This window comes from Amblyomma mixtum, chromosome 1 (genome assembly GCF_055824585.1).
Source record: "Amblyomma mixtum isolate Tamu chromosome 1, ASM5582458v1, whole genome shotgun sequence".
NCBI classification, from domain to species: domain Eukaryota; kingdom Metazoa; phylum Arthropoda; class Arachnida; order Ixodida; family Ixodidae; genus Amblyomma; species Amblyomma mixtum.
In genome coordinates this window covers 40,298,268-40,323,299 of record NC_143012.1, presented here as the reverse complement: position 1 = coordinate 40,323,299, position 25,032 = coordinate 40,298,268, and the positions used below count along the sequence as shown (strand labels likewise).

Genomic DNA, 25,032 nt, shown 5'->3' with positions numbered 1-25,032 from the left:
AAATAGCCATGGACGTCGATATAGTATGTGAACGTTTTGCTTTCGCATTGCTCCAGCGCGGATCGCTGCAGTGATCTCAAAATTTTCAACATGTAACCACTCTCGCTACGTGTTGGGTCTCTCGTTACGCTGAGCCCCGCCGCGGTGGCTCAGTGGTTGCGGCACTCGGCTGCTGGCCCGAAAGATGCGGGTTCGATCCAGGCCGCGACGGTCGAATTTCTATGGAGGCGAAATTCTGGAGGCCCGTGTACTGTGCGATGTCAGTGCACGTTAAAGAACCCCAGGTGGTCTAAATTTCCGGAGCCCTTCACTACGGCGTCCCTCATAGCCTTAGTTGCGTTGGGACGTTAAACCCCAATAAACCAAACCTCGTTACGCTGATTTGCGACAGCCACTTTCGTGCTCTATAAGTCCGTTCGCACAGACTCCAAGCGCATGGCTTCACATGACTGCGGATGCAAAGTTAGTACAAAGTAGATTTCGTTGTATGGGCTGCAGGGCCGCGTATAATCAAAATTAGTTACGCTGTTAGCCACGCTGTTGAACAATTAGTAACACTGTCAGTGACACTGTGCAAGTACTGGGCGGCCTATGAAAGGTCTACCGGATAGGCTAAGAATCGTTTTGCCGAAAGCTACACTTCGGCTTTCCCGCTGGGACCGGCTACACATTGGCATCCTCTGATTTACGCTTCTGTTCCGTTCGTTTGTTTTTCCACGGCGCGTGCCACAACGTACGCCACGCCCGGTTTCCCACGCGCTCGTTTGCATGCCGTCTTCCTCGGCGAGTTATCGCGACGAGCAATTTACTTTGTCCCTTTCGCAAGCTTACCGAACCAGTTCTTGTGTGAGCACTAGTTTTGCCGTCCGCACTGTTGCACAGCCCTCCGCAGTTGCCGAGAGTGCTTTCGTTTGCGCTCGTGGGCGCCTTTCATTACTCCGGCAACAGAGCGAAATGGGCCATCTAGATAAGGTGTCCGACTAAGCGGGCGGCCGTTTTGTTTCGGGATTCGGTTGTAAACGCCACGGCGCGCGCGTGGTCGGCGTGGCGCCCCTTTATAATTGCTCGCTGCCTGTCTGTGAGGTCAACACACTCGACCCAGACCACTGTTCGACATCCCACGCAGCTTGCTTATTGAAGAGGCACTAAGGACGGATTCTTAGCACCTTCCGCTGCTCACCTATGGGGCAGAGACGTGGGGGCTAACAAAGAGGATTCAGCTTAAGTTACAGCGCAGCGAGCTATGGAAAGAAAAATGATAGGTGTAACTTTAAGAGACAGGAAGCGGATGGAGTGGGCGAGGAAACAAATGCGCGTTAATGACATCCTAGTCGAAATCTATAGGAAGAAATGGGCTTTGGCAGGGCATGCAATGCGAAGGCAAGACAACCGCTGGTCCTTAAGGGTAAGGGAGAGGATTCCAAGAGAAGGCAAGCGTAGCAGGGGGCGGCAGAAAGTTAGGTGGGCGGATGAGATTAAGAAGTTTGCGGGGATACGTTGGCCGCAACCTGCAATGGACAGGGTTAATTGGAGAGACATGGGAGAGGCCTTTGCCCTGCAGTGGGTGTAGTCAGGCTGATGATGACGATGAGGAAGACGGATTCGAAGGTGGCCTGCGTCGACAGGGTATGGCGTCCTGATCACAAACAGACCGCTCTCACCGAAAACGGAGTGTGTATACGCTATACTCCATCCCAGTATCTCCTCGCAGCACTACCAGAGCTGTACTACCAAAGCCACAATAATTGCACTTTCTACCTTTTTCTGTATTGCACCGTACATTGTATACTTCATTAAACACTCTCCTAATCTTGTAATTATCTTTGCTTATGTCTTGATTTTATGCCACATCCTCCCATGTCTGATGCGTTGTGTTTGTATTCTAGTTTTGTTGCCAGTGCCATATTTTTAGGGGCCGTGAATCCCGTCAAGCCCAGTTAGAGGCTTTTTGTTCATGGTCCTCAGCATCTGTAATGTTGATGTTGGAATAAAATGGTGATGATGATGGTGATGAGTTCACAGACAACAATCTGACGCTGCGGAACGTAGTTCCAGTATACATACACCATACAGTATGTGTACGTGCATATCGGATAGCATTCTTTAGAGTGCGCATGCTCCAAACGCTATTTCGTATCGAGCCTTAACGTACGCTCGTGTTACGTATACACTATTTCCCCAATTTAGTGTGGCCGACTCTTGCGTGCCGTAAAACATTGTTTCCAAAATGGTGGCTCGCGCCGAGGCGGGACTCTATTCTTCGGACTGAATTCGTCGTCATTACTGCCGTTTTCAGTACGTTCACTGATCGTAAGTGGGGCAGCAAGTTTTCGCGTCGTCTCACTTCGCCTGTGACGAAACGTATGAGCGATAAATGTTCTTTACGTTTTGTTTTCTAAGTTACATTTCTTCCGCTTGTAGTCCTTAACAGAAGCGTCGGTTCGTTGACAAAAATGCTTTCCGTTTTAACGAGTAGATGGTGCCACTAGTTTGAGCGTATCGTTGAGTCACCGTTTTCATGCGGCGAACTAAAAGGGCGAATTTGGCAAATGTCATAACGTCCCGCAAAAATGCTTGGCTGATGACGATGATGACGGCCCAATGTTCACTGGAACTCTCTTAGACGTCCTGCGGACGTCGTAAACGTCTACAGGACGTCCATGGGAGTTTTAATGTTCCGTGGGGATCGTGCTACGTCGGCGATGCGGCTTAAGTCGGGAGCGAAATCACTTGATGCGTTTAGAAAAAATCAACAAATCAAGAAGGAAGGTTGTTTCAAAGTCAGAGTGCGTAGTAAGGGCACCCAGAGATTGGAAGGTTATACATAATGGCATCTACCCCCATTTTTCCACCGCAAGGAGTGCTACAAGAGAATTGGATCGAACCCACACACTCACGCCATGCGCCTGTACGTCATCTGCCCTCGTATCACTTCCCTCTCCCCATCCCTTCCCTTCCCTCCCGACGTGGTTCAGGTGTCCACCTATGGTCGAGAGTTACCGCGCCTTCCATTTCATCTTAAACTCGATCCCTATTTTCTTTCTTCTACAAGAACCTCAATATAAGCTAATCGATGAGCCGGAGCACCTGGGTTCGAATGCCACCGTAGCGGTCGCATTTCGATGGAGGCAGAACGCAGAAGTCGCCCCTGCGCTGTGCGATGTCAGTGCACGGTAAAGGAACCCAGGTGGTAGAAATTATTCCTGAGCCCTGCACTACGGCATCTTTTCCTGTCTTTCTTCTTTCACTTCCACCTTCATCCCTTGCTTCACGGCGCGATTGACGTGTCCATTGAGAAGTAGTAAGACAGTTACTGCGCCGTTTTCATACGCTTTATCGAGCAGCAAACCCGCCCACCTGTATATTTTTGGAGAATGATGCCAACGATTCAAAATGGCTCCGCTGTACGCGAAGACTTCGCAGCGTCCACTGCGCCCACTACCGCACGTGCGTTCATAGTTTGTTCCCTGTCTTGTCTCGTGTCGGATCGTTACGTTAGGTCGCGCTTCGCCGGACCGTAAACTGCTTGTAATGGTTAACGAGCGTTTACCGCCTTCTCTTTTTCTTATTTTTTCTCCTTTTTTTACGAGTGCTACGTGTGCGGCCCACCCACGCTGGGTCGTGGCCGCCGTCTCTCACTTGACCTCCCTTCCACGCGTGGGCAGTTAACCCTCCATCGTTTTTGCTTCTTTTTTTAATTTCTCCCTTTTCGGGGTGTTCTCCGTCCTTTATTGCTGGGAATAAAAGACGACCGGCGAAGATTGATGGCGGTTGCGGGGGCGAATGCTGCGCTGTGTGGACGCTGGCCTCTCTGAGAGGAAATACTACAACTCTTTGCGTGATTGTTCCAATTAAGCCCCGTTTTATGACGAAAATCGCTGTTAATTGCGACTCACTTTCTCATTTCGAGGGTGGAAGCGTGGGAGCGGAGGTTTTTGATCCAAGAGACGCGTGTTGGCTTACCAACCTCCTCAAATCTCGAAATATATATTCGCTATATACCAGGTGTCACTCAAACCTATATGAGTGTTCATAAAAGGCGGAGCTGGCCAATCGGAGACTGAACTCGAAAAGCGATTCGCGCTTGTCTGGTGAATGCCTCAACAGCATTAACACTGACTGTCGTGTCACCCAGCTGTTGTGAGTGGTCACCCGCGATTGGTCATCCAGCAGCCAATCAGGAGCCAGCTTCACATGCGAATAGCTTTGTCAGTTCCTCTCTTGGGTTGTCACGGCCGGCCTCTATCGGTGTCTACTCAGTGCTGCGTAGTTACTGCGAAGGAATTGCGCGAAAGTAAAGCTAAAGGAGGCTAACCAAAGGAAGGTTCAGCTTAAGTTGAGGACTGCGCAGCGAGCTATGGAAAGACAAATGATACGTGTAACGTTAAGACACCGGAAGCGGGCAGAATGGGTGGGGGAACAAATTCGGGTTAATGGCATTATAGTAGAAATCAAGAGGAAGAAATTGGCTGGGACCAGGCATGTGATGCGAAGGCAAGATAACAGCTAGTCCTTAAGGGTAACTGAGTGGATTCCAAGAGAAGGCAAGCGTAGCAAGGGGCGGCAGAAATTTAGGTGGGCGGATGAGATGAAGAAGTCTGCGGGGATACGGTGGCTGCAGCTGCCAAGGACAGGGTTAATTGGAGAGACATGGGAGAGGCCCTTGCCCTTCAGTGGGCGTAGTCAGGCTTGTGATGATGATAAATGCTAAAGGTTCCGGTCTATGAGATCGTCAGAGAAACGCGCTGTCGTATGTTCGGGGTCCATGTACTCGTTCCGTGTAGTTGAATTGTTTCGTACCTCCTGCGCTGTAGTCGCTGGCGCAGCTTCATTCGTCTGTGGAACTATTGCGCTTGTTACTGGATGTAATTTGCACAGGCTTTGCAGCGTCCACCGTGCTGCATCTGCGCAGAAGCGAGGTGCAATACTGACCGTTCATCCCATCCGCTCATTGCCATCACTAGGTTCTGGTCGTAGCTGCCATAGTTTGTTAATCACTTGCGAAACTCAGTGTCAAATCAAGACATGCCCTGCGGGGCCAATCTATGTAGTTAGTAGGTGGCGTCGCCTATCAACTAAACATCTAACTAAAGGAGACGCCCCGGAAGTTTTTTTTTTTTTTTCACCATCATCGAAATCCATCAGTAAATCCGTAATGCACCGGCCTCTTCACGTGAATGTCGCAATAAGTTCTGAACTAATTGGAGTGCAGTATTTCGAAACGTGGGCCTTAAGGGTACTTTCGCCATAAGTTCAGGATCAAAGAGATCTGCTCATTGGGAGCGAGCGGAAAGGCCATGCAAAATTCAAGGAAGTGCCTGGAGTGCTACCCGTCCGGCGGCGGAATCTCTGTGTGCATTGCGAATCGCATATATTGGGCGTCCGCGGTCTCCAAACTTCTTCGGATTAAAGTACGGACTTCTTTCTCTTTGCACTCTGATTGTCTCGCCTGATCTTCTCCGTCGTTAATTCGGAAAGCAATTACAGGAATCGCCTGCCTGGAACTAGGTTTTCATCTTCTCAGCGCGGTTGTGATTCTGCGTATGACCTATTAAGCGTACGAAGTATTACGTGTACGACGTATTAAACGAGTACTCACCGATGTGTTTAGCACCTCCATGCATATGCTCACTGTAAAAGCGCTAACTGCCAAGTTTTGCACCCCTGTATATATGTGCCGATGGAATTGAATGGCTGCCAACCAAGTGTTCGAAAATTAGCAGTGCTCGCTTAATTGGAAGCCAGTCGTTAACAGATTCCTGAACACAATCGTTAACAAATGCGGCGTCGACATCAAATGCTCGAAAATATTTCCACCATTATACCGCCACTAGCAATGTTAATTTCTTCAGATATTCGTACTATTTCGGGCACAAAACGCTGTACACAACGCGAGAGTTACAAATGCACAGTGCCGTTCGCATAAATGAAGCCACTTCACTTAGCTTTTCTTTAAATCAACTGCGATCTCTGAAAGACTGCTGAACGCTGTACTTCATTGCAGTTCCGCCAGGTGTAGGTGAACAGCGCGCTATTTGAGACGTTGTGCAAAGCGGTGAATGATAAACTTGCTGCTGGTCGCAGGCATGCACGCTCTCTACACTCGGGTGCTTATTAGGCATCGGAAACATCCTTACTTCGCATAGCTTTGCCCGTTTATCTGTACTGACATCGCGAAAAATTCTTTCCAGTTCACGCTTCGAAAACCAGCGACCCCTGCTGCTATCTGGCGTCATTCGGTATGACACATAACAAGCAGAGGCGGTAAGCTACCAGATGGCGCCCCTTGCTACCCTTTGTGGCGTCGCAGTCTCTCCATCCATACCTCTGCACGTGTCAGTATCAATCCAGCACAAACATGAATACATGTGTATGCTCCGTTCAACACGTGTCGGCGCAAAAACGCATGTGTCGATGCACGAGCTGCAGAGCTAGCTAGCAGACGACGCAGCTCTTTGATCGAGTACCGCTATATGACGGAGGATACACATCCGCAGGCACCCGTTCCTTCTTTATCGTTCTTGTTTTATCCGCAACACGCTTTCTTTCTCGGTCCCGGTTGCGGTGGCGGTACAAGGCACCAGTAGAACCGCAGTTATCGCTTTCCCATACCAGCAGATTCACACATGGCGCGCTCGATTCCGGTGCCGCGCGTGCTCCGTCAGTGTCAGGAGAGGCGCGCTGGCTGGCGTGGACTTGCGAAGCGCTGGAAGCATATTGGTCCATTATGATGAGAAATAGATGCTCGTGTTGAGGACGTACTTAGCCCACGACGCTACCGAATCAGCGAGCCTATTCTCACTAGCTGTAGTACATTCGCTTCTGCATGGAATTACTGGTATACAATGTTCATAATTCGCTCAAAGCAGGGAATTTAACAGTGACTTACGTAGCCTTCATAGTGCTGGACTGTGGAAAAGAGAGCAGATCGATTTGTGCAGGATAATGAGGGTGATCGTGACGGCGGTTTCTGTGGTGTAATGATGACCATCCTCATGACTAGGGCAGCAGTGGTGATTGCGATGATAGTTTAACGACGTGCAGTCACTGTGTCTTTTAACTAGATCATGCGCTAAACGCATCTCATAACGGCGAGAGCTGCCCGAATTTCGACGTCAAAACCATCCCATATTCCTAGGCGTTCGTGATTTTGGAGCGAAAGCTCCGCTTTCCGAGCTGCAACTTTCAAGGTCACGGACGTTGCCGTTTAACCTTGAGCCAGGCTTCACACGCGTGACGTCACGTCACGTGACTAGCCAGAGCTGGAGTCGACAGCCTCGCCGCCGCGCCGAACCTCCGCCGTTTGACGTAGCAATTACGTCATGCCATTATTCGCTATAAATACCTGTAAGCGATTAATAGGGTGGCGTAGGGTGGCCCTGGCAGCCACCCCCGGAGAAGAACCTGGGTGGGAAACCTAGGTCACGTGACCCTGTGGAGTCGTCACAACCTACCCAACGGATTGTGAGAATCCTGACCACACTGGCAGGTGGCAGTTTAATTAGTGGCTCATCGCGAGAGGTTGCTCGGGAAGAGCAACAAATGGTCGCACAAGCCCCACCGGTAGCAGCATCTGCCATCGCAGGGCAGTGGCGCATCGCTTAACCGCGGCACCATTGCGCGAGGAGTGGTATGATGACTCCCAGGAACACATGAATGTAAAGTTGAAAATGACCAGTTCCGCATATAAGGGCAGTAACTCATTAACGCTATCGCCCCATGTCCTCATATCCCTAAGGCGGAGCTTAAGTGCCCCCTTCAGTTTTTTTTTTTTTTCGTAGAAGCGGTCCCACGTGACTTTCCAGACGTCGGCTAAGGGCGTAAATGTTCTAGGATGAAAACAGGGTCACAACAATATTGCATCGGTCTGGGACTGCGCACTTACTCACCTAAGCCGCACATGCGATCGGACCAGTATTGGTAATGGATGACGTCACTCCGGTCATTTGTACGACTGGCCTTTGCCGATAACTTTGGGACAAATTGGGACGATAACAAATTAGGACGATTGGCTATGGTGCTGCGGGAGCGGCCCTGTCGCGCTCCACGCGTGTTTGTTCAGACTGTAGGCGCGTGCAAGCTCGGCTTTGTTGGTTGTAGTGGTGGTGAAAAAAAAAAAAGGCCTTGTTTGCTCTGTGCGGCGTAACGAACGTGTCGCGCTTAAGCCTGGCACGCCAAGGTTGAGCGAGAAACTGCACCCGCTCAACAAAACAGGACGTAAGGCCGGCTCTGACTGAAACTGTTCTTTGTCGCTGCATTGCTGTTTCTGGCAGGCGTTCTGGTGTTTATGTTCTTTTTTTCACTGCGTCCGACGGGAGGTGGTTTCTAACGATTCGTAAAATAAATTGGTAAATTGGCTTTTGAGGTAAGGAAATGGCGCAGTGTCTGTCTCACATATCTCGGCGGACACCTGAACCGCGCCGTAAGGGAAGGAAGGACGGTGGGAGTGAAAGAAGAAAGAGAGAAAGAGGTGCCGTAGTGGAGGTCTCCGGAATAATTTCGACCACCTGGGGAACTTTAACGTGCACTGACATCGCAGTGCACGTTAAGGATCCCCAGGTGGTCCAAAATAAATCCGGAGACCTCCACTAAGGAACCTCTTTCTCTCCTTCTTTCTAACGATTCGCCCGTAATGCGTTTTTGGCGTCCAGCTTTTTATCAGTTCTTACGCCCTAAACAGAAAAGAGTAAAAAAGGGAGTAAGCTCTCAAGGCATGCGCATTCAAGGTTAGCAAGGCATGCGCATGCCTTGAATTTTCCATATATTTGCTGGCTTTGCAGTAAATAAAATCAGATGAAGTTAGCGCGTGTCCTGTGTCAGTCTTTCTTGTGTACGTCTTATTGCAGCGCTATTAGCATTTCTGTCTCAAATTTTACTTGTCGCTCCTCCGAGATGTGCTCAGAGTTAAAGGGGCCCAGAAACACAATCTTAGTTAACTGTTTTGCCTGTTGACTGCATACAGTGAGTTATAATGGTGCTATTAGCGTCGGTAATACCGCATACATTCCGTTTTTTAATATTTTAATGTCCTCCCAAAAACAACTTCATGGCTCTGATGGCGTCGCCACACAGTGGCGGGTTTTTAGCAGCGGATATGACATCACCTGGCGCGAGCTTGATGACCGGACAAACAGTAAATATACTGCAAATTGTGTGAATAAATAGCGACACATTTTGTCACCTGTCTGCGTTTTATATTAGATCAACAAAACAACTTGCTTGTCTTAGATAAAAGCCCTGCAAAGCAAGTAAAATAAAAATACAACATCAGGGCGCTCTGGCATGGAAACAACGCTGCCAGTCTCAACAAGAACGAGTTACAGAGAGCAGGCAACCATGGAGTACAAACTTCCGCGACGTGCTCTGGCTGGCTGTTTTGATTGGTTGCGCCAGGTGCCGTCATTGGGAGAGCGAAATAGGAGTGGGAAGCCCCGCCAAAATCGAGTTGAGGGCAGCGTTTTGTGTGCTTGTATTTTGAAATTTCTTCACTGAATAACTCCTGTTCCTGTGCATCGATTCCTGTAATTCTTTTTAATTCAGCATCTGTGTGACATAAAGAACCCACCCGAAGTATAGCCGGTATTCCCCCAGACAGTGTTTCGCAGCCCCTTTAAGTGAGGGCGGAGCAGAAGAGACTCACAGGAACTCTATATTCTGATGCGATTTCGGGGCCAGTACATCGGCCGAAAATTAACTGAGGTATTTTTTTACGAACGCGACTGGTATTCACGACTGTATGCACAGTACAACACACGAGATCCTGTAATCAATTTGAAGGCCTCTCAGCTCGGCATTGTGACGGCTTAGTTGTAAAGGCCACGTAGAGACTGTAAGCTTCATTACATGCACTGAGCAAGGAGTAGCGCATTTTCAACGGTGCCTTGAGGCAGGTCAAGGCTGCTTGCCCATATATGCCTGCTCTCCTTAAACAATCAAACATGCTTAAACACTAAAACACTGTATCCCATGCATTAGGACTAATACGCTGTGGGTAGTACAGGCCATCGATAAAAGGATGACTCTGAATTCCGAAGTGCGGAAAGCGTATTCTAGCACGGAAAAGCCGGGTCCGTACGCGATGGGAGACGTAAACTATTAGAAAGAGCAAGCTTCCGATAAACACCTCATTGCAGCCTGCCTTGACCACCCGCTACAACATGTACGCTTAAGGCCTGTTGCATTTCTTTCACTTCCTCAGCCCACATCCATCTTGCGAGATGTTTCAGGAAAAGAATACATAAAACGAAACCAACGTTCTTTCTTTTTTCTCCCCGAACTTCCGGGGGTCTAGCGTGCAACAGACATCCGAAGAGCTGTGCGCGAACCTCGCGTGTTCATCGAATAAACACTGATGTCCAGACAAACCTTTCAGTAAGGATACCTAGGGTGATCAATTCCCCCGTCACATCCACCTGTTCGTCTCGAAAGTGTTTGCACTGTACTACCGGAAATTTCTGTGCCGCACTCTTATCGTCGCCGCTGCGAGCTTCCTGTGTATGCTTTCGTTCGTCCGGCTTGTTTCAAACTTGTATCGATTATAAACCGGCTGCTCGATTTATTTTCTAATTGTTTTTTACGTGTCAAACCAACATTGTCAGCTAAGAGTGACACCGTAGTAGAAGAATGTGGATTAGTTTTAATGAGCATTGGCTGTCTATCATGTACTGACAAAATTCTCACTCTGCAAGCATTTCTGTATCCCCGTACCCAGTAACTGCATCCGCCAAAAATGCGCAGTCGTGTCTCTGCTGTTCGCGAGCTTTTGGTTCAATCCGACGCTTTTTACCTTTAGCACGGGTCTGTGGAACTCACAACGCATACATTAGTCTGCGCATGCGTACATGCGTTCATTGCCCAATGGCTCCATTAGGCCCTACTCCGATGCGCGATTCGCACATACCCCGCCTTTCAATTTCCGCGAAATCTGTCACCGCTCAAATGCGACATGCCTGGGAAAACCACTGTAGCGTGTGTAGTGTTCTTACACGAAAAGCATGTCCCTGTTTTCCCCTGGTAACCGAGTTGTCTCAGGTCTTCGTCTGCGTAACGCAAGCGTAGAAATCTGTATTGCGTTTCTGTGGAATTCATCGAAGTTTTGCTACGAAGTTTTCCAGCCAGTGAAGAGATCCAGCATTTTTTTTAGGCCTCCCACTAAACTTCATCAGATTCAGTATTGTGTCTGAAAAATATCTCCCGGAGGCTGCGAAGATTTGCTGGGATATCAAGAAGCACACAGAGGGAGGGGGGGGGGGGGGGGGGGGGTTGTGGACAAACGTGTTGAAGTGCAGAGGGAAATGCGGTGATAGCTTAGGTAACCCTTTCCCGCCACCATGCCCTGTAGAGTTCTGCCAAAGCTACTACACTAGTTCAAGTTGAGCCTCGAAGCCGAATGCTGCTTTTTTTTTTCTGATTGTTACTGCTTCCTCGATTCTCTCCTAGATGGCGCCACGGACACTGCGCACGGACCACGTGTTCTGCGCCAGAGCGAAAACACGTGAAAACTTGTGTAGGCCTCTCCGAAAAAAGGGAAAAGAAAGAAACATTTGTTCCGTGCACATGCTTAACACAGAAATGCATTCCAAGGTTTGCACGCCAGAGTTTCACCACTTTGGCGCCCGCACTTAGCAGCAAACCTGCCGCCTCCGCAACCCACGTCCATCATCATCATCAGCCTGACTACACCCACTGCAGGGCGAAGGCCTCTCCCATGTCTCTCCAATTAACCCTGTCCTTTGTCAGTGGCCGCCACTGTATCCCCGCAAACTTCTTAATCTCATCCGCCCACCTAACTTTCTGCCGTCCCCTGCTACGTTTGCTGTCTCTTGGAATCCACTCCGTTACCCTTAAGGACCAGCGGTTATCTCACGTCCAATGTCACCTAGATATATATCTCCATATAAAAGTCTATATATGTACTTAAAACCCTGGGCACTGCGTATACTGGCGTATACACCTGAACAGCTGATTCCGTTATGTGTTGGCAATGCCATAGCATTCGAAGCTGTTGATGCTTTTGCCAAAAGCGACTGGCGGGGCTTGTGAGACGCAGGTTGCTCTTCTCGAGCTCTTCCCGTACACGAACCTGGTCCACAGACGTCACTTCCACCCAGCCAATGGGATGCTGCGGTCTGGTGACATCACTGTCAGGCTTGTGACGTCGCGTCACTCCAGCCAATAGACACTTTTAGTTGGACGTACGCAGTGAGCTTGCGTACGCAACGACACCGCGGGTAACGAATGCGCATGCGCAGAACGCAACGTATCTAGCCGCGCGTTGCGTACGCCCGCCCGCTGTAAAGCATAACGTAGCGTACGCACCGCGGGACGCTACGTGCTGCGTAGAGAACATGGCGGCGACCATCTCGCCCGCTTCGGACCGATTTCACTTCGCCGCTGCTTTCTTCAATGCGATGGCTCGCTCTAAACTGTGCTGTTAGCTTTTATTTTGTCTACTCTCACCCACACGCCAAAATATTAGGGACAAATGCCACTTGTTTTTCAGATAATGAGCCGATTTTTGACCTTTTTAGCCTAACTAACGTTGTGTACGTTTATCGTCATAGCAACCGCACCTGTCGAATAATTTTTTTCAGCCATGTGCCTACTTTTGCACTTCATTAAACATTATACATTTTTTCCTCCATTAAAAACAGTAATATACTATTCATATTGTCAGAAATTGAAAAATGTTGAGCCGAGCGCTACAGCGCTTTCAGTGTTTTTCACTAGATGGCGACACAACACAACGCGCTACGCACTGCTCTGCGGCGGTACGGCCAACTATAAGTGTGACGGGGGTGTCCTTTACAGCGTACGGAACGTAGTGAGCGTTGCGTACGCATTGTCGCTACGTACGCAGCAACTAAAAGTGTCAAATGAAATTTTTTCGGTATGATGACGTCACTGATGACGTCACCGCCCGCCAACCAATCAGGATCTCTATAGACAATGTTGGACGCAGCCCTGTTCTTGGTCCAGTGAGGGTGCTGTGCTATCGTATATTAAATGTAGACGATAGACAATAACCTCATCGATGCTCCGAAAAGCCAACCATCTATAAAATTTTCTTTGTTTGCTGTCACATAAATGATGACCGCCCGCCGGTAGCGCGAGTACATGCTTTCTCTGCTTCTTTTTCTTGCTCGCAAGCTTTCTGCCGCTTTCTAGAATCTCGGCCTGCGTTTAGTTACCAGAACTAAATGGGACTTTGAAACTAACTTTTTTTTATCCTGTTCTGTAGTGTCTATCGAATTACCGCTATTGATTCAATTCTTGCTTGCTTCAATAGTTTCTTGGTCCTAAACACACGTTGCCATTCTGCACTCATTGTTACGGAAGCGAATCCAAAATTCCTAGATTGGAAAAAATGCTTTTACGATTGTGCGTCTTTCATCCCTCGTGCGCTCGGCTTGAATACAGCGTCGTTCCGGTGCCTAAAATACAATCAAAACTGTTTCTTCAGGGTTTCCATTAGGTAACCGTCGAATCGAAGGAATTAATTCAAGCGTGCGGATTGTGAAATGGGCAGGCCGGCTTTCTCTGTCCATTTACATCCACCGATCAATAATACATTCTGCTTACTTAAAAAAAATTTTAACTTTTACGAAATTCGTGCCTGCGCGCGCGTGTTCTAGGTTATTACTTTTTTCCTAAATGCCATTATGGCTTAGCTGATGTGGTTGTTGGTTAAATACAACCAGTGGAAAGCTTCAAGCCCACATTTGTTACGAATGCTTCTTTCTTTCTATCTTCTCTATTGTATGTATTTGTCACCTCTTCTGTCCTTCCGAACCCCGGTCAAATATTTCTTCGTTGTTCCCGCCATTATGGAACTTGTACACTTCCAGCAATTCTTCTTCGCGCCTTTCTCGATGTTTACTTTTTTTTCTGCGTTCGAATTCGAAGCGTGGCAGTAATAACTTTCCGTTCGTCTGTCTATATAGATGTAAAGGTTGCTAAGCGCAAACATTCTTTCCTGAATACTTTTCTTTCCTCGCGTTTGCGTTTGTATGCGTTCCTTTTTTTGTTTTTTTTTTCCTGTAAGCTTGTTCTGATCTCCTCCAATACCTCGCCTATCCCCCCCCCGGCAACACGACTGTTCACGATACTGCGTATGCATGGTATCTCACAACTATTTTTTTCTCTATGTTTTCACGCACGACCCGTTTTCAATCGGCGTCGTCGAAGTAAAGGCGTAGACACGAAAAGAGAGAAAGCTAAACACGTTGCAAGAAACTTCAATGCATGAGCGTTTTTTTTTTGTTATTATTCAACTCCGCGTTGCGTGATCCCGTTTCGAGCATGCCCGCACGGCCCGCCTGTACAGCTCAGCGAGATTTGTTCGCCACCGTGAATAGCAAAGGCAGAGACGTTTCTTTTCCTAGCTTTGTTAGTTCGTTTTGCCCCTATCTCTCTCTCTCTCTCTCGTTTTTTTCTTTATGTTTTTTTGGCACGCCGAATTTTAATTGGACTCGCCCATACTGATTGTATTTTTCCTGAGCTATAGACAAAAAAAAAAGTGAGAAACCCCGTACCTTCGATGTTAGCGCTCTTAAATAAAAGATCTGTGTGTTTACGTCGAAAGAATGGCGGGGTGGGAGAGGAGGAAAATGAGGAGGTGCGGTATTGGGGAGTGAAATCTCTACGCCGTTATTGAGCGGGCTTATTCTCTTCTTATAGTGTTTACTACTGTGTCTTTTTTTTTTTAATGCTGCGGATATCGTGCGTTTTGATCTTCGGGCTTAGGTTTGCAACAAAGGAAGGGGCAGAATGGTATACCGGGCGTCCCAGCTAAACGTAACCAAGATTTTGAATAAAAGTCGAGGATTCCTGAGTGAAACCTATTGATCTCTGTTGAGTGCAATGGCCGGGCCAATAGTATATTTTGTAGTTCTGGGAGCTTAATTACTAAATACCAATTAGATAACTTTTAAGAATATTGCCTTCAGGAATGAGGTGTCTATTCAGAAGTTGTACGATTGTTTTGAAAACAGCTGGCTTAAATGTTTACAACTAATTAGTAAATACTAATTAGCTAACTTTTTAAATATTGGCTCTTGGATGAAGGTGTCTATTCAGAAGTTGTAGGATTGTTTTGAAAGACAGCTGGCTTAAATGTTTGCACCTAATTAGCAAATGATAATTAGTTATCTTTTTAAAATAGTGGCTTCTGGACTAAGATGTCTATTTCAGAAGTGAGATTGTTTTCAAAAGCAGCTGGCTGAAATGTTTGCAGCTAATTGGCAAAGAATAATTAGCCGACTTTTTAAAATATGTGCTTCTGGATTAAGTCGCATGTTCAGAAGTTGTTCGATTATTTTAAAAACAGCTGGCTTAAATGTTTGCAACAAGGTAGCATTTGCGCAGCTTTATTTGTTAGCTTTGTTTACAGTGCTGCTCTACCTGTCCAAGTCATTCATCACGTTTTTTTAGTAAATCTCACGAGTGACTAAGCCAGGCAATGTCTTCAGCGAATCGCAGATTACGAATGTAATCTCCATTACCTCTTATCGCCACACTGCCCAATCCAGGCCTCTGAATATCTCCTGTAAACACGCAGACAATAGTATTGGCGAGATCGTGTCTCCCTGCCTGACACCCTTTCTTATTGCAATTTTATTCCTGATTTTATGCACCCGCTATAGTCATCTTAATATTAATTAGCTACAATTTTGAATATGTCTGAGCAGCGTAAACGCTTAGCTGGATAATCCACATTCAGATGCTGCGGCCTATGGCTGAAACTGCCTTTCCATAAAAAAAAAAAAAAACATGTACTACACAAAACAGAACACCCTGTATAACGTGCAGTCCTCTGAGCTGAGTGATAAAACCGCATGTGCCGCTGTCAAGGCCAGTGGTTCTCTTGAATAATCCAGGTTATTGAACTCCGACACCACTCACAACCGATAGTATGCTTCTCTACCGATCCTTACGTCGTTAGGATTAAGGGTTAGTGTTCAGTGCCACCTGGCACAAATCTCGCTGAAATGTCGCCTGCACTTACTTGCCAAGATACTTAGTCAAACCTTTCATCTTTGAAGGCAGTTTCCATTTTTTCATGTCTGTTCGGCATTCTCTTTAGCCTGCACTGCGTTGCCTTTAGTTAAACTTAGGGAAAGTTTAATTAACGCATACTTTCGTATTCTGAGGCAACATAATTCAGAGCATTACTGTAAATATCCAGACACTGTTTGAATTGAAGTGTTAGTCAAAGTCAACCGGCAGGTTAGCGAAATGAAGCTGGAAACGGTATTCAGGTCCCTGCTCTTGTTTTATATTTAGCGGTAGATTTGCCACTATTTTTCTACGGCTGGTAATTCTCTCTCCTGCACTAACGAAAGTGCACGTGGGCGATGCCGGTTCCGCTAATAAATAAATGGTCATTCAATTTTTTGTTAATAGAAAAACCAGACAATTACTTATGAGGCGAAATAGTGAAGGCAAATTAGTCTCGATTCCTGGGCGTTCGTAAACGACCACTGAAACCTGAAAACATGGGCATTATATATATATATATATATATATATATATATATATATATATATATATATATATAAAACTGCATTTCGCCTTTGTCGAAACGAAGCCACCATAACCGGGATCGAACACTCGCCCGAACTCGTAATGTGTAGCGAACAGCAGAGCCTAGTCGTCCACAACGGTGTTCATTGTTAACAATATGGCCGCCGCTACCGCAGCGGGTTTGCGCTACTCTATCCCCTTCTCAGGGATTCCGTGTTCGAGCACTCTGTTTCAACGGGAACCCCTGCAGATGACGAGAGCGGGGCGAAGCCACTCTGCAGACCGGAGCGTGAGACTCAGAGAGGGAGAGAAAGATCGTAGAGGATGATGACAGTGCAAAATGAGGGAGAGGAGAGTTAGAAGAGGAGAAGAAGGAAACGGCGGCTCCTCAGCACGCCCCCTGCGGGCACTACAGCAGCAATTCTCTCGTCGCGGGAAGTCTGCCAAGAGTCGACCGATCGCAGCAGCAGCGCGCAGTCGTCGCGTACAGCACGCTCACACAGCGACCGCCGCTCTTCGTCACACAACGCCGCGGCAGCTGCCTTCCCGCCCCAGAGAAGTCGTGTGACGTCACTGCGCCGACTGTGCCCTCCCACTCCTTTATACCGCTCGAGCGTGGCGCGCTGGAGAGGCGCGAGACTGCACTAGCGTCGTTCGCGCGGACTTTCTAACGAGACGAACGATAGGGGTTGCGCCACTATACAAGAGGCATACCGTGTACTGCGCGCAGCGCGGACCCTCGCAGTGGATTCCAGCCTGATTAGACGAGCTGCATCGTTGATAACTCTCGCCTCTGCTTATAATTGAACGGATGTCAATGCATGTGTGTCATTGTGGGCTTGCGTATTGGAAGTAATCACGTCATCTGTGGATACAAAGCGGTCCCAGACCGGTGTTGAAGAAGGTCGGTGTTGCTGTCGGTTTGCACGTGGCATTTCGGCGCTTCAGTTGTGACTTAAGACTGTCGGTCGACCTGCATTACGGCGCATTTAGTGACCTATTGAGTTTTTTGAATACCGGGTTCCCCTGCTTGGAATTCGTTTTTCAAGAACAATCGATTTAACCACAGATTTTTTTTAAAAAACGAAAACCGCTCAAACTGCCACGCCTCTGCTCTGGGTCATATTGCTTGTTACCAGCTTTCTTTGATCTCTCTCTCTCTCTCTCACACACACACACACACACAAACACACACACACAAAGTTCGTTCAAACTCAACCCACGTGCCCTCCCAAAGTCCTATGAGGATTAGATGATAGAGATTGAGCCTAGCAATTGTGACGTACTCCGAAATGATCGAATCCCGAGAAAAACGGCCGCTGTATACTCTGGAAACCGTCGGGCGAAGTTGGTGGGGTTTCTTGTTTTATATATTTATTTTCTCCTCTTTGGCCTTTCGTTTCCACGTGGGCTGCAGAGAAGGCTCAGAGTTCCACTCTAGGTCGGCACTCCGCGTAGAAAGTTAAATAGAAAAAAAAACTAAACTAATGAAAGAACTATCGAAATAGCTTCGGCTCGTCCGTAGGGAAGGAGACGGCGGTAGCATACGATTCTCCTCAGGCAGGGGAGCCCCCCGAGAGGCAACCCCAAATTTAGATCGCAAAAAACCTGCTCTCTAGGCTTCTTCTCTCTTCTTTAGTTTATATATTTTTTTCTGCCTCTCAGCTAAACTGAGTTCGCTCCGGCGAAGAGCCTTCGCCTGTAGAGAGGTTCAGGCTCCTCTCGAGCGCACCTCCGGCCTGAAGGGAGATCTATCTCCCGAGAAATCGTCGCATCGAGCGAGGCGCATAGATCGAAGTGTTTATATCGCGATCTGTTTACAGACACAGCCTTTTCTAAGCGCGCTGCGCGCGACGATGCCGTTCGTCGGTCCCATTCAGGCAGCTGCTGTTTCTTCCGTCCTGAGAGAACCAGACAGATAGAGTGAGGTATACCTAAAGAGGGGGACCATTCGGCTGCGAAAGCGCGTGCGGGCGCGAGTTTACTGAAGGCTCGAGCGGTTTCACCCGCTGCGAGTGAAGGAAGACGAAAAGAAAGAGGACAAAGAAAGCAGCTCGTAGACGATAAACGCCGTAGTTTTCTCGAGAGACAGAAATGAGAAGGAAAGAAAGGCAGACACAGAGGCACGAATAGCGCGCGCACGCCGAGGAGGAAAGAGAAGCGGTGGACGAGGAGGAAGAGGTAGGAGAGAGAAAGAGGGGAGAGACGAGGAGAGAGAAAGCGGCGCGGGCCTAGATTGCGTGGATACGGGAGCGGACTAGCGCAGCACATCGTCTCCTCCCAGAAGTGCCGGCGTGTGTGTCAGTCGGAGCGTCGTTCGCGGCAACTCTCCGCAGCCGTTCCACTCGGTGCGTGGTTGGTTGGTTGTGCGTGTGTGGTGTGTGTCATCTTTCTCGCGGCCACTAGTTCATCGTGTCCCCCCAGAGCCTGTGTGTGCGGAAGGGTCGAACGCCACAGTTTCGTAAATTTCCGTTTCCCTCGCATCGTGGAGTGAGATTTTTCAAGCCACGCTATTCCCGTTCGCTCGACCACGTCTGAATCGAAACCTCTGCCGGTTTTTCGCGTGCCGTCTGCGGATCGGATTAGCGCGGCCACCCGTCTTCGTCGGCAGACGACGACTGCGACGTGTCGTCTGCTATGGAACTTCCGGAACTTCAGCGTCGCCGTGGTTGTCGTCTGCTTCTTCGCCGCTGCACGGATTGCGCAAGACGCGGGTGACTTGTGCCTTTGATCGAGAAGAGTCGAAGAAATTGCTCGGTGTAACGCGCCCAGAGAATATTTAGTAGTGGGAAATCGTCGTAGTCATCATCATGACGTCTTCCGAGTCCACCGTGGTGCCTCAAACGCAGAACCAAATCATGAACCAGCAACAGCAGACGACGAGTTCGCAGCAGACGAACCACCAGCAACAGCAGACGACAAACCCGGAGCGCTCGCAGGCTATTGCCGCGCCTCAGAAGGGATTCCGAAACCGCGTCCCTGTCACGAGATCCATCAGCCTTCTCAACTATACTAGCAGCGGCCACAGGATCGACTACCGACGCCACCGACCCATCTCGCAGTTGGCGTAAGTTTTTCACCTCGGCCTTTAATAACGCTCGGGTTTTGGCGCCTGGAAAGCCGCGGTTACCTTTTTTCGCCGACCTTTTTTTAAGGTCTTTCTGGATGTCCTTTTCGGTAATGCCGCGCAGATGTATTCCCTGGTTTTTTTTTATTTCTTTCTTTTTATCCTTAAAGGTTGCCTCGAGGTTGTGTGCGAACGGCTATTCGTTGCGTCCACCGGGGAAAAAAACAAAAAACAGAACAGAGCATAACATGTTTGGCCGCCCCTGCCGAGTTCTGAGTTGTGTCGAAATGCTAGCTGCCTTTGTCGCGAATGCTTTACCGCCCTCTGAGTGAGGCAATGGTTGGCAGTGGCATTTTTATTGTGATTAGCCCTTTTCTGAGAATTGAAAAAAAAGCAGAAAAGAACTGAAGCAGTATAACCGCGCATCAGGGTTGTTTTCACATACATACATCCCTACGCGTCACAGCGCGCCCATAATTTTTTTTTTCGTTGTTTTAAACGAATACCTCCTGAACTGCATGCCGCCGTAATATTTGGATAACGGATTAGGAGCGCTCTGGAATTGGCACGGCCGTGAGCAATCGAGGGTTTTACCAGAGATTAATTATGCTAAGAACGGTGAAGCCTCGCATTTCCGAATACGAGCCGCCTTGTGCGGTCGCGTTTCAGTCCAGCTTAATTTTCGAATGGCGCCCGTAATTTTTAAATTTTATTACCCCTCCGAGGCTTTGTACTAAGAAAAATCACATTCCCTGATGTATTTCGACCGCGTGGGCTTGCTTCTTGCGTCGCTAATTCGAGAACCGTTACCGTCGATTTCGGCTGCTGTTGAAATCGACAGCGCCTAACACGAACTTAAATCACGTCGCTTTCAATTCATTCGTAGATAAGGCGCAATCGGTGATGTCTTTTCTTCTCGGAAATAATTGCCGAAATAATGCAAAGGGAAGGATCGGTATGGACCTCTGAGTTTTAGGTAAACAGTCTATGGAAGATCGGAAAGCAACACACATTGGTACTTTCATTACCTGGCCGCGATGAAAAAACTTGTTCCGATTCCCAGTGTTTTCATAAACGTACAATTGATGGCGGATTTGAGGAAATACTTGCCAACGGCAACCTAGTTTGTTTATGGGGGTTTCACGTCCCAAACCGACTCAAGCTTTGACGGACGCCGTAGTGAAGGGCTCCGGAAATTTCGACCACCTGGGGTTCTTTAACGTGCACTCACATCGCACAGCACACGGGCCTGTAGAATTTCGCCTCCATCGAAATTCAGCCTCCGCGGCCGGGATCGAACCCACGTCTTTCGGGTCAGCAGCCGAGCGCCGTATCCACTGAGCCACCGCGGCGGCCACGGCAACCTAATTGGCCTTAATCCCAGTCTAATATGGCAGCAGCAATAGGCAGGGGCAGCATTATAGTTTAGGGACAACACGTAAACTTGTGATTGGAGCATTTTTGCCGTTATCACACTCTGCACAGCTGGCTTGGGGAAAGCGGAGTTGCGTTGAGGGCTGATGTGAAAAGCGGCTAATTTTCTCCATTTTTTCTTCCTTCTCTTTCATTCTCCCATTCGTGTTGGCAAAGCTATCCGCTAAGCTTTTGGCGCGGCTTGCTAAGGAGGCAGGTGTCCACGTTAAAGCAATAGAAATACCGGCGCCTTAACAGAAGAGAGAGCTGGCGGACTCGTCTTCTATCTACGTCATTTCGGAATCCAACGTGCGTCGCCGTCTAGTTTACGCCGGTCGCCGTAGTGCCGCGCGCACTTCGTCGCGACGAAGGCTGCATTTTTGAGGCGGATTTCCCATTGCGAGTCCGGCGTGCTGTATGCGGCACACTTCGTTAACCGGCGCGCCACGGACCATCGCTCAAAGTGTGCGCGTGAGGGCTTCGGCGGCACCGTTGCTTCCTCGACATAAAGGAGAAGAAAAAAAAAGCAAAAGCTTAAACAGCGGTGGCGACAGTTCTTTTTGAGAGTGGAAAAAAACTCGCCCCCTTTTGTGATCGACTCGGCACGCCCGGAATGCCTTTGGCGCTAAAGAGTCGACGTTTGATCCCTTTGCCGTAACTAGCGTCGACGACGCGCCTTTTTCTGTTTTGCTTTTTGCCCTCTTCGGAGCTGTAAAGAAATGTCGGCGCTAAAGGTGCTGGGGATTAAAGGCTTGTTCGCTCGCCGAGTCCCTACATCTTGTTTCTAATCGACAAATGCTTCTCGTAACTTTCGCTGTCGGCGTTGTCAATGAACTTTGTGTCGAAATCCTATCCGCCTACGAAGTGCCTCCTTTTCCTTGTTCTGCTCTCCCTGTGTCTCGCTGGTGGCTCCTGTTTGAACTAATAAAATTTTTTTAAACCATAATCTCCACACAAAAATTTGAAAGGCGCAATCTGCACTGCGGTCAGTCCATGCCGCTTAAAATGTACGAAATCGGCGACTCCAGTGCAGCGGAATCACGCTTAAAATGTGTAGCGCAGTGAGAGAACATTTCACATTGGTTAAAAAGAGAGAAAAAATTGACAATTGTCTTCACTTCTTTGCAGGGAGATTCTTGCCCAAACCCTCGCAGTGTGAGATTTTGAGTCGAGATAACTCACATCTAGGTATATGTAATACTTGTCGAAAGGTGTGTGAAGTTGCCACGTATTACAGATCGGCGCGCGTCCGCCATTTACGTTAATTCTTCAGTTGTTTACGAACTCCAATGGACTTTGTTCACGCGACCTCCTATCCTCATCATAGTGTTCGCTGCACGCTTTATTTGTATACTCTACATACATGATGCATACACCCACGCATCCTGTCGACTGCGCCAGTTTGTAACACTTCCACCGATGTTCATTACATAGGCATGGCTGAAATCTGTTTTTTTTTTTCTGGTACCTCCAACCTTTCTTTCTGCGTCTCACAGCTCCGCGTGCTCATCTTGGCTTTTGTAATTGCATCCACTTGGGGCGCACAGGGGATGCATCCTGTCGACTGCGCCAGTTTGAAAATTTTCAACTTCGGTCGTAGAAAGGCATGGCCACCACATTTGACTAACCTGCAGCAATCCCCTAACTATTCCTTGCTTATCCGCATCCTCGTGGTTGTGAGTCCTAAGCCGTTGTGCTGATGGCGGTGCAGGTAGGGCAGCATTATTTTCACTTGTTTTTTGCGACACGCACTACAGAGTGCAGTCACACCTGTGGCGCAAAGAAACGCAGACATTTTAATTTATGTTCATCGCATTCGTTGTCACCCGGGTCTTTTGTGCCGACTAGAAAAACACCATCTCTCTTTCTCTTGATCAAGTTTGCTCCAACTCCTTTTCTGACACCTACTTATTTACAGCTATGGCTGCCTGGAGAAGCACTGTTGGACTTATTCTACCACGCGCAATCGTCTAAGTATACATGCCATTACTGAAAAATCAAAAATTTTTAAACTTCTGCGTCGGAAAGGAACGCACACATATTCATTTATATTCATTGCATCGCCGGATCTTTTGTGCTAGCCAAAAAAGCAACATCGCCCTTTCTTGTGATCAAAATTACTCCAACTCCTTTTCTGACAGTTACTTATTTTGACCTATCTTTGCCTTGAAGAGAACTGCGGGACTTATTCTACCACGCGCAATCGTCTAAGTATGCATGCCATGACTGAAAAATCAAAACTTTGTAAAGTTGCTCGCCCAGTAAAGTACGTGCGCTACTGGGGTCACAAAATCTAAAAGGTTAAGTTAAGGACAACGCAGCGTGGTATGGAAACAAAAATGACTGGTGTAACGTTAAGAGACCGGAAGTCGGATGTAGGCATGGCATGCAATGCGAAGGCAGGATAACCGTTGGCCCTTAAGGGCTACGCAGTGTATTCCAAGAGAAGGCAAGCGTAGGAGGGGGCGGCAGAAAGTTAGGTGGGCGGATGAGATTAAGAAGTTTTCGGGAATACGGTGGCCGCAGCTGGCCAAAGACAGGGTTAATTGCAGAGACATGAGAGAGGCCGTTGCCCTGCAGTGGGCGTAGTCAGGCTGCCGATGATGATGATATTCTGCCTTGAATAAACGCTGTCATGTGGCCAGGCCGGGAAGAACGAGTGCGGTAAGGTCACTTAACCATTCTTGCCATTAATTCGGTCCGAAAGAGGGCGAGAGGTATGAGAACTTTTGCTCTCGCTTCCAAACTCTTAGTAACACGTGCTCAAAATTCAACGCTCCTGGTAGTTGGATTTTGTGAGCTGGAACTCTTGGCACCCAGTGAAGAAGCGGAGACGTCAGGTCGTCGAAAAAAAAAAGGAGAAAGCATAGCATTCAGCTTTGAAGTGAATATAATTTTGTCGACTTAATAAAAACTAAAAAGTCCGCCTGCGTTGTGCACCCACTGTACCTAGCGCACAATATATGAACTGCTGAAAGTACTTTAAGAGCACACACACGCCAGCTCGAATGCGTGCAGTAACTGGAAGCAGTTTGTTGTGTGCCAAAATACGCATTACTTTTCTTTTCGGCTTTAACCAGTGCTAGCAGCTGGTATGAATTGAAGCGAAGAACCAAAAATATCATGGACTTCGGGAGTGTAGTGCTCTGTGATGAGAGTTCACGTTCCGGATTGGGGTGTTCGACAGCCCTGCTTGCGAAAGATGTGGCTGCGAAGGGACAATTTCACATCTCCTGTGTGTGAGTGCCCCACTTTGGCGACCGTAAGACATACGCTGCGTTGTGCCCATGACCGCATCGATCCCCACCTTTTAACAGAGGATAAGATCCTAGGGCCGTGGCCACAGCAATCGAGTGCCCTCAAGGCCTACAAGACACTGTTCTGTTTCTTGAGGGTGACTGGTTTGCTTAACGTGTTGTTAACGTGCACTGACATCGCACAGCACGCGGACGCCTTTTTTTTTTTTTTTCACTTTACCCCATCTCAAACGCAGCCACCGTCGCGCACGGGTCTCTAACCCACGGCCTGGCAGTACAAAGCAGCATAAAAGCCTAAGGTACTGCATCACTGCTGTCGGGTAGCGGCAGCTATGTAAGTTGTTTTGTATTAAATTCACAGCGTCGTTTAAGTGGTATTACTAGCTTGTCTTTGCCTCTACGAAAAACTCGCGAACACCGGGCGGACGAAATTGCAGCGGAGCTATACCACTACGGCGTCACTCACTGCCCGCGTGCTCCTTCGGGACGCTAAGCCGCTACGAGTCTATCGCTATAGGAATGCCTTGCCGGAGACTCTCCCCAGGTATGCCTCGTGCAGTAATCCGGCGACATTGGAGTCGGGCTCAAGTAACAACGAGCGAAGCGCGGCTCGCGTTTCATCGTATACTTGCTCACGTTTCTCCCCGACTCTATAGCATGCACGTACGCGTGGAGGCGGTGAGGCACATTTAGTGTATACGTTTGTACGGAGCGACCCAAGCATCTGCCGTCGCTGCTTTTGAACAGGTGTGTGGAGACCGCGGCTGGTTG

At 48.3% G+C, this 25,032-nt stretch overlaps 1 protein-coding gene across 6 annotated transcripts in view; it reads left to right on the top strand.

Annotated features, from left to right (window-relative positions):
* LOC149366108 (3',5'-cyclic-AMP phosphodiesterase 4C-like) overlaps positions 1-25,032 on the top strand; it is a 616,957-nt gene that overhangs the window by 359,552 nt on the left and 232,373 nt on the right. The window contains exon 1 of one of the 6 annotated variants that reach the window (XM_089548657.1): positions 18,666-19,591. The exons of the other annotated variants lie outside the window; for them this stretch is intronic. Coding sequence (XP_089404783.1) covers positions 19,335-19,591 — 257 coding nt within the window. The 5' untranslated portion in view covers positions 18,666-19,334. Of the gene's footprint in view, positions 1-18,665; positions 19,592-25,032 lie in introns of those variants that run through there. 6 annotated transcript variants of the gene reach the window in all.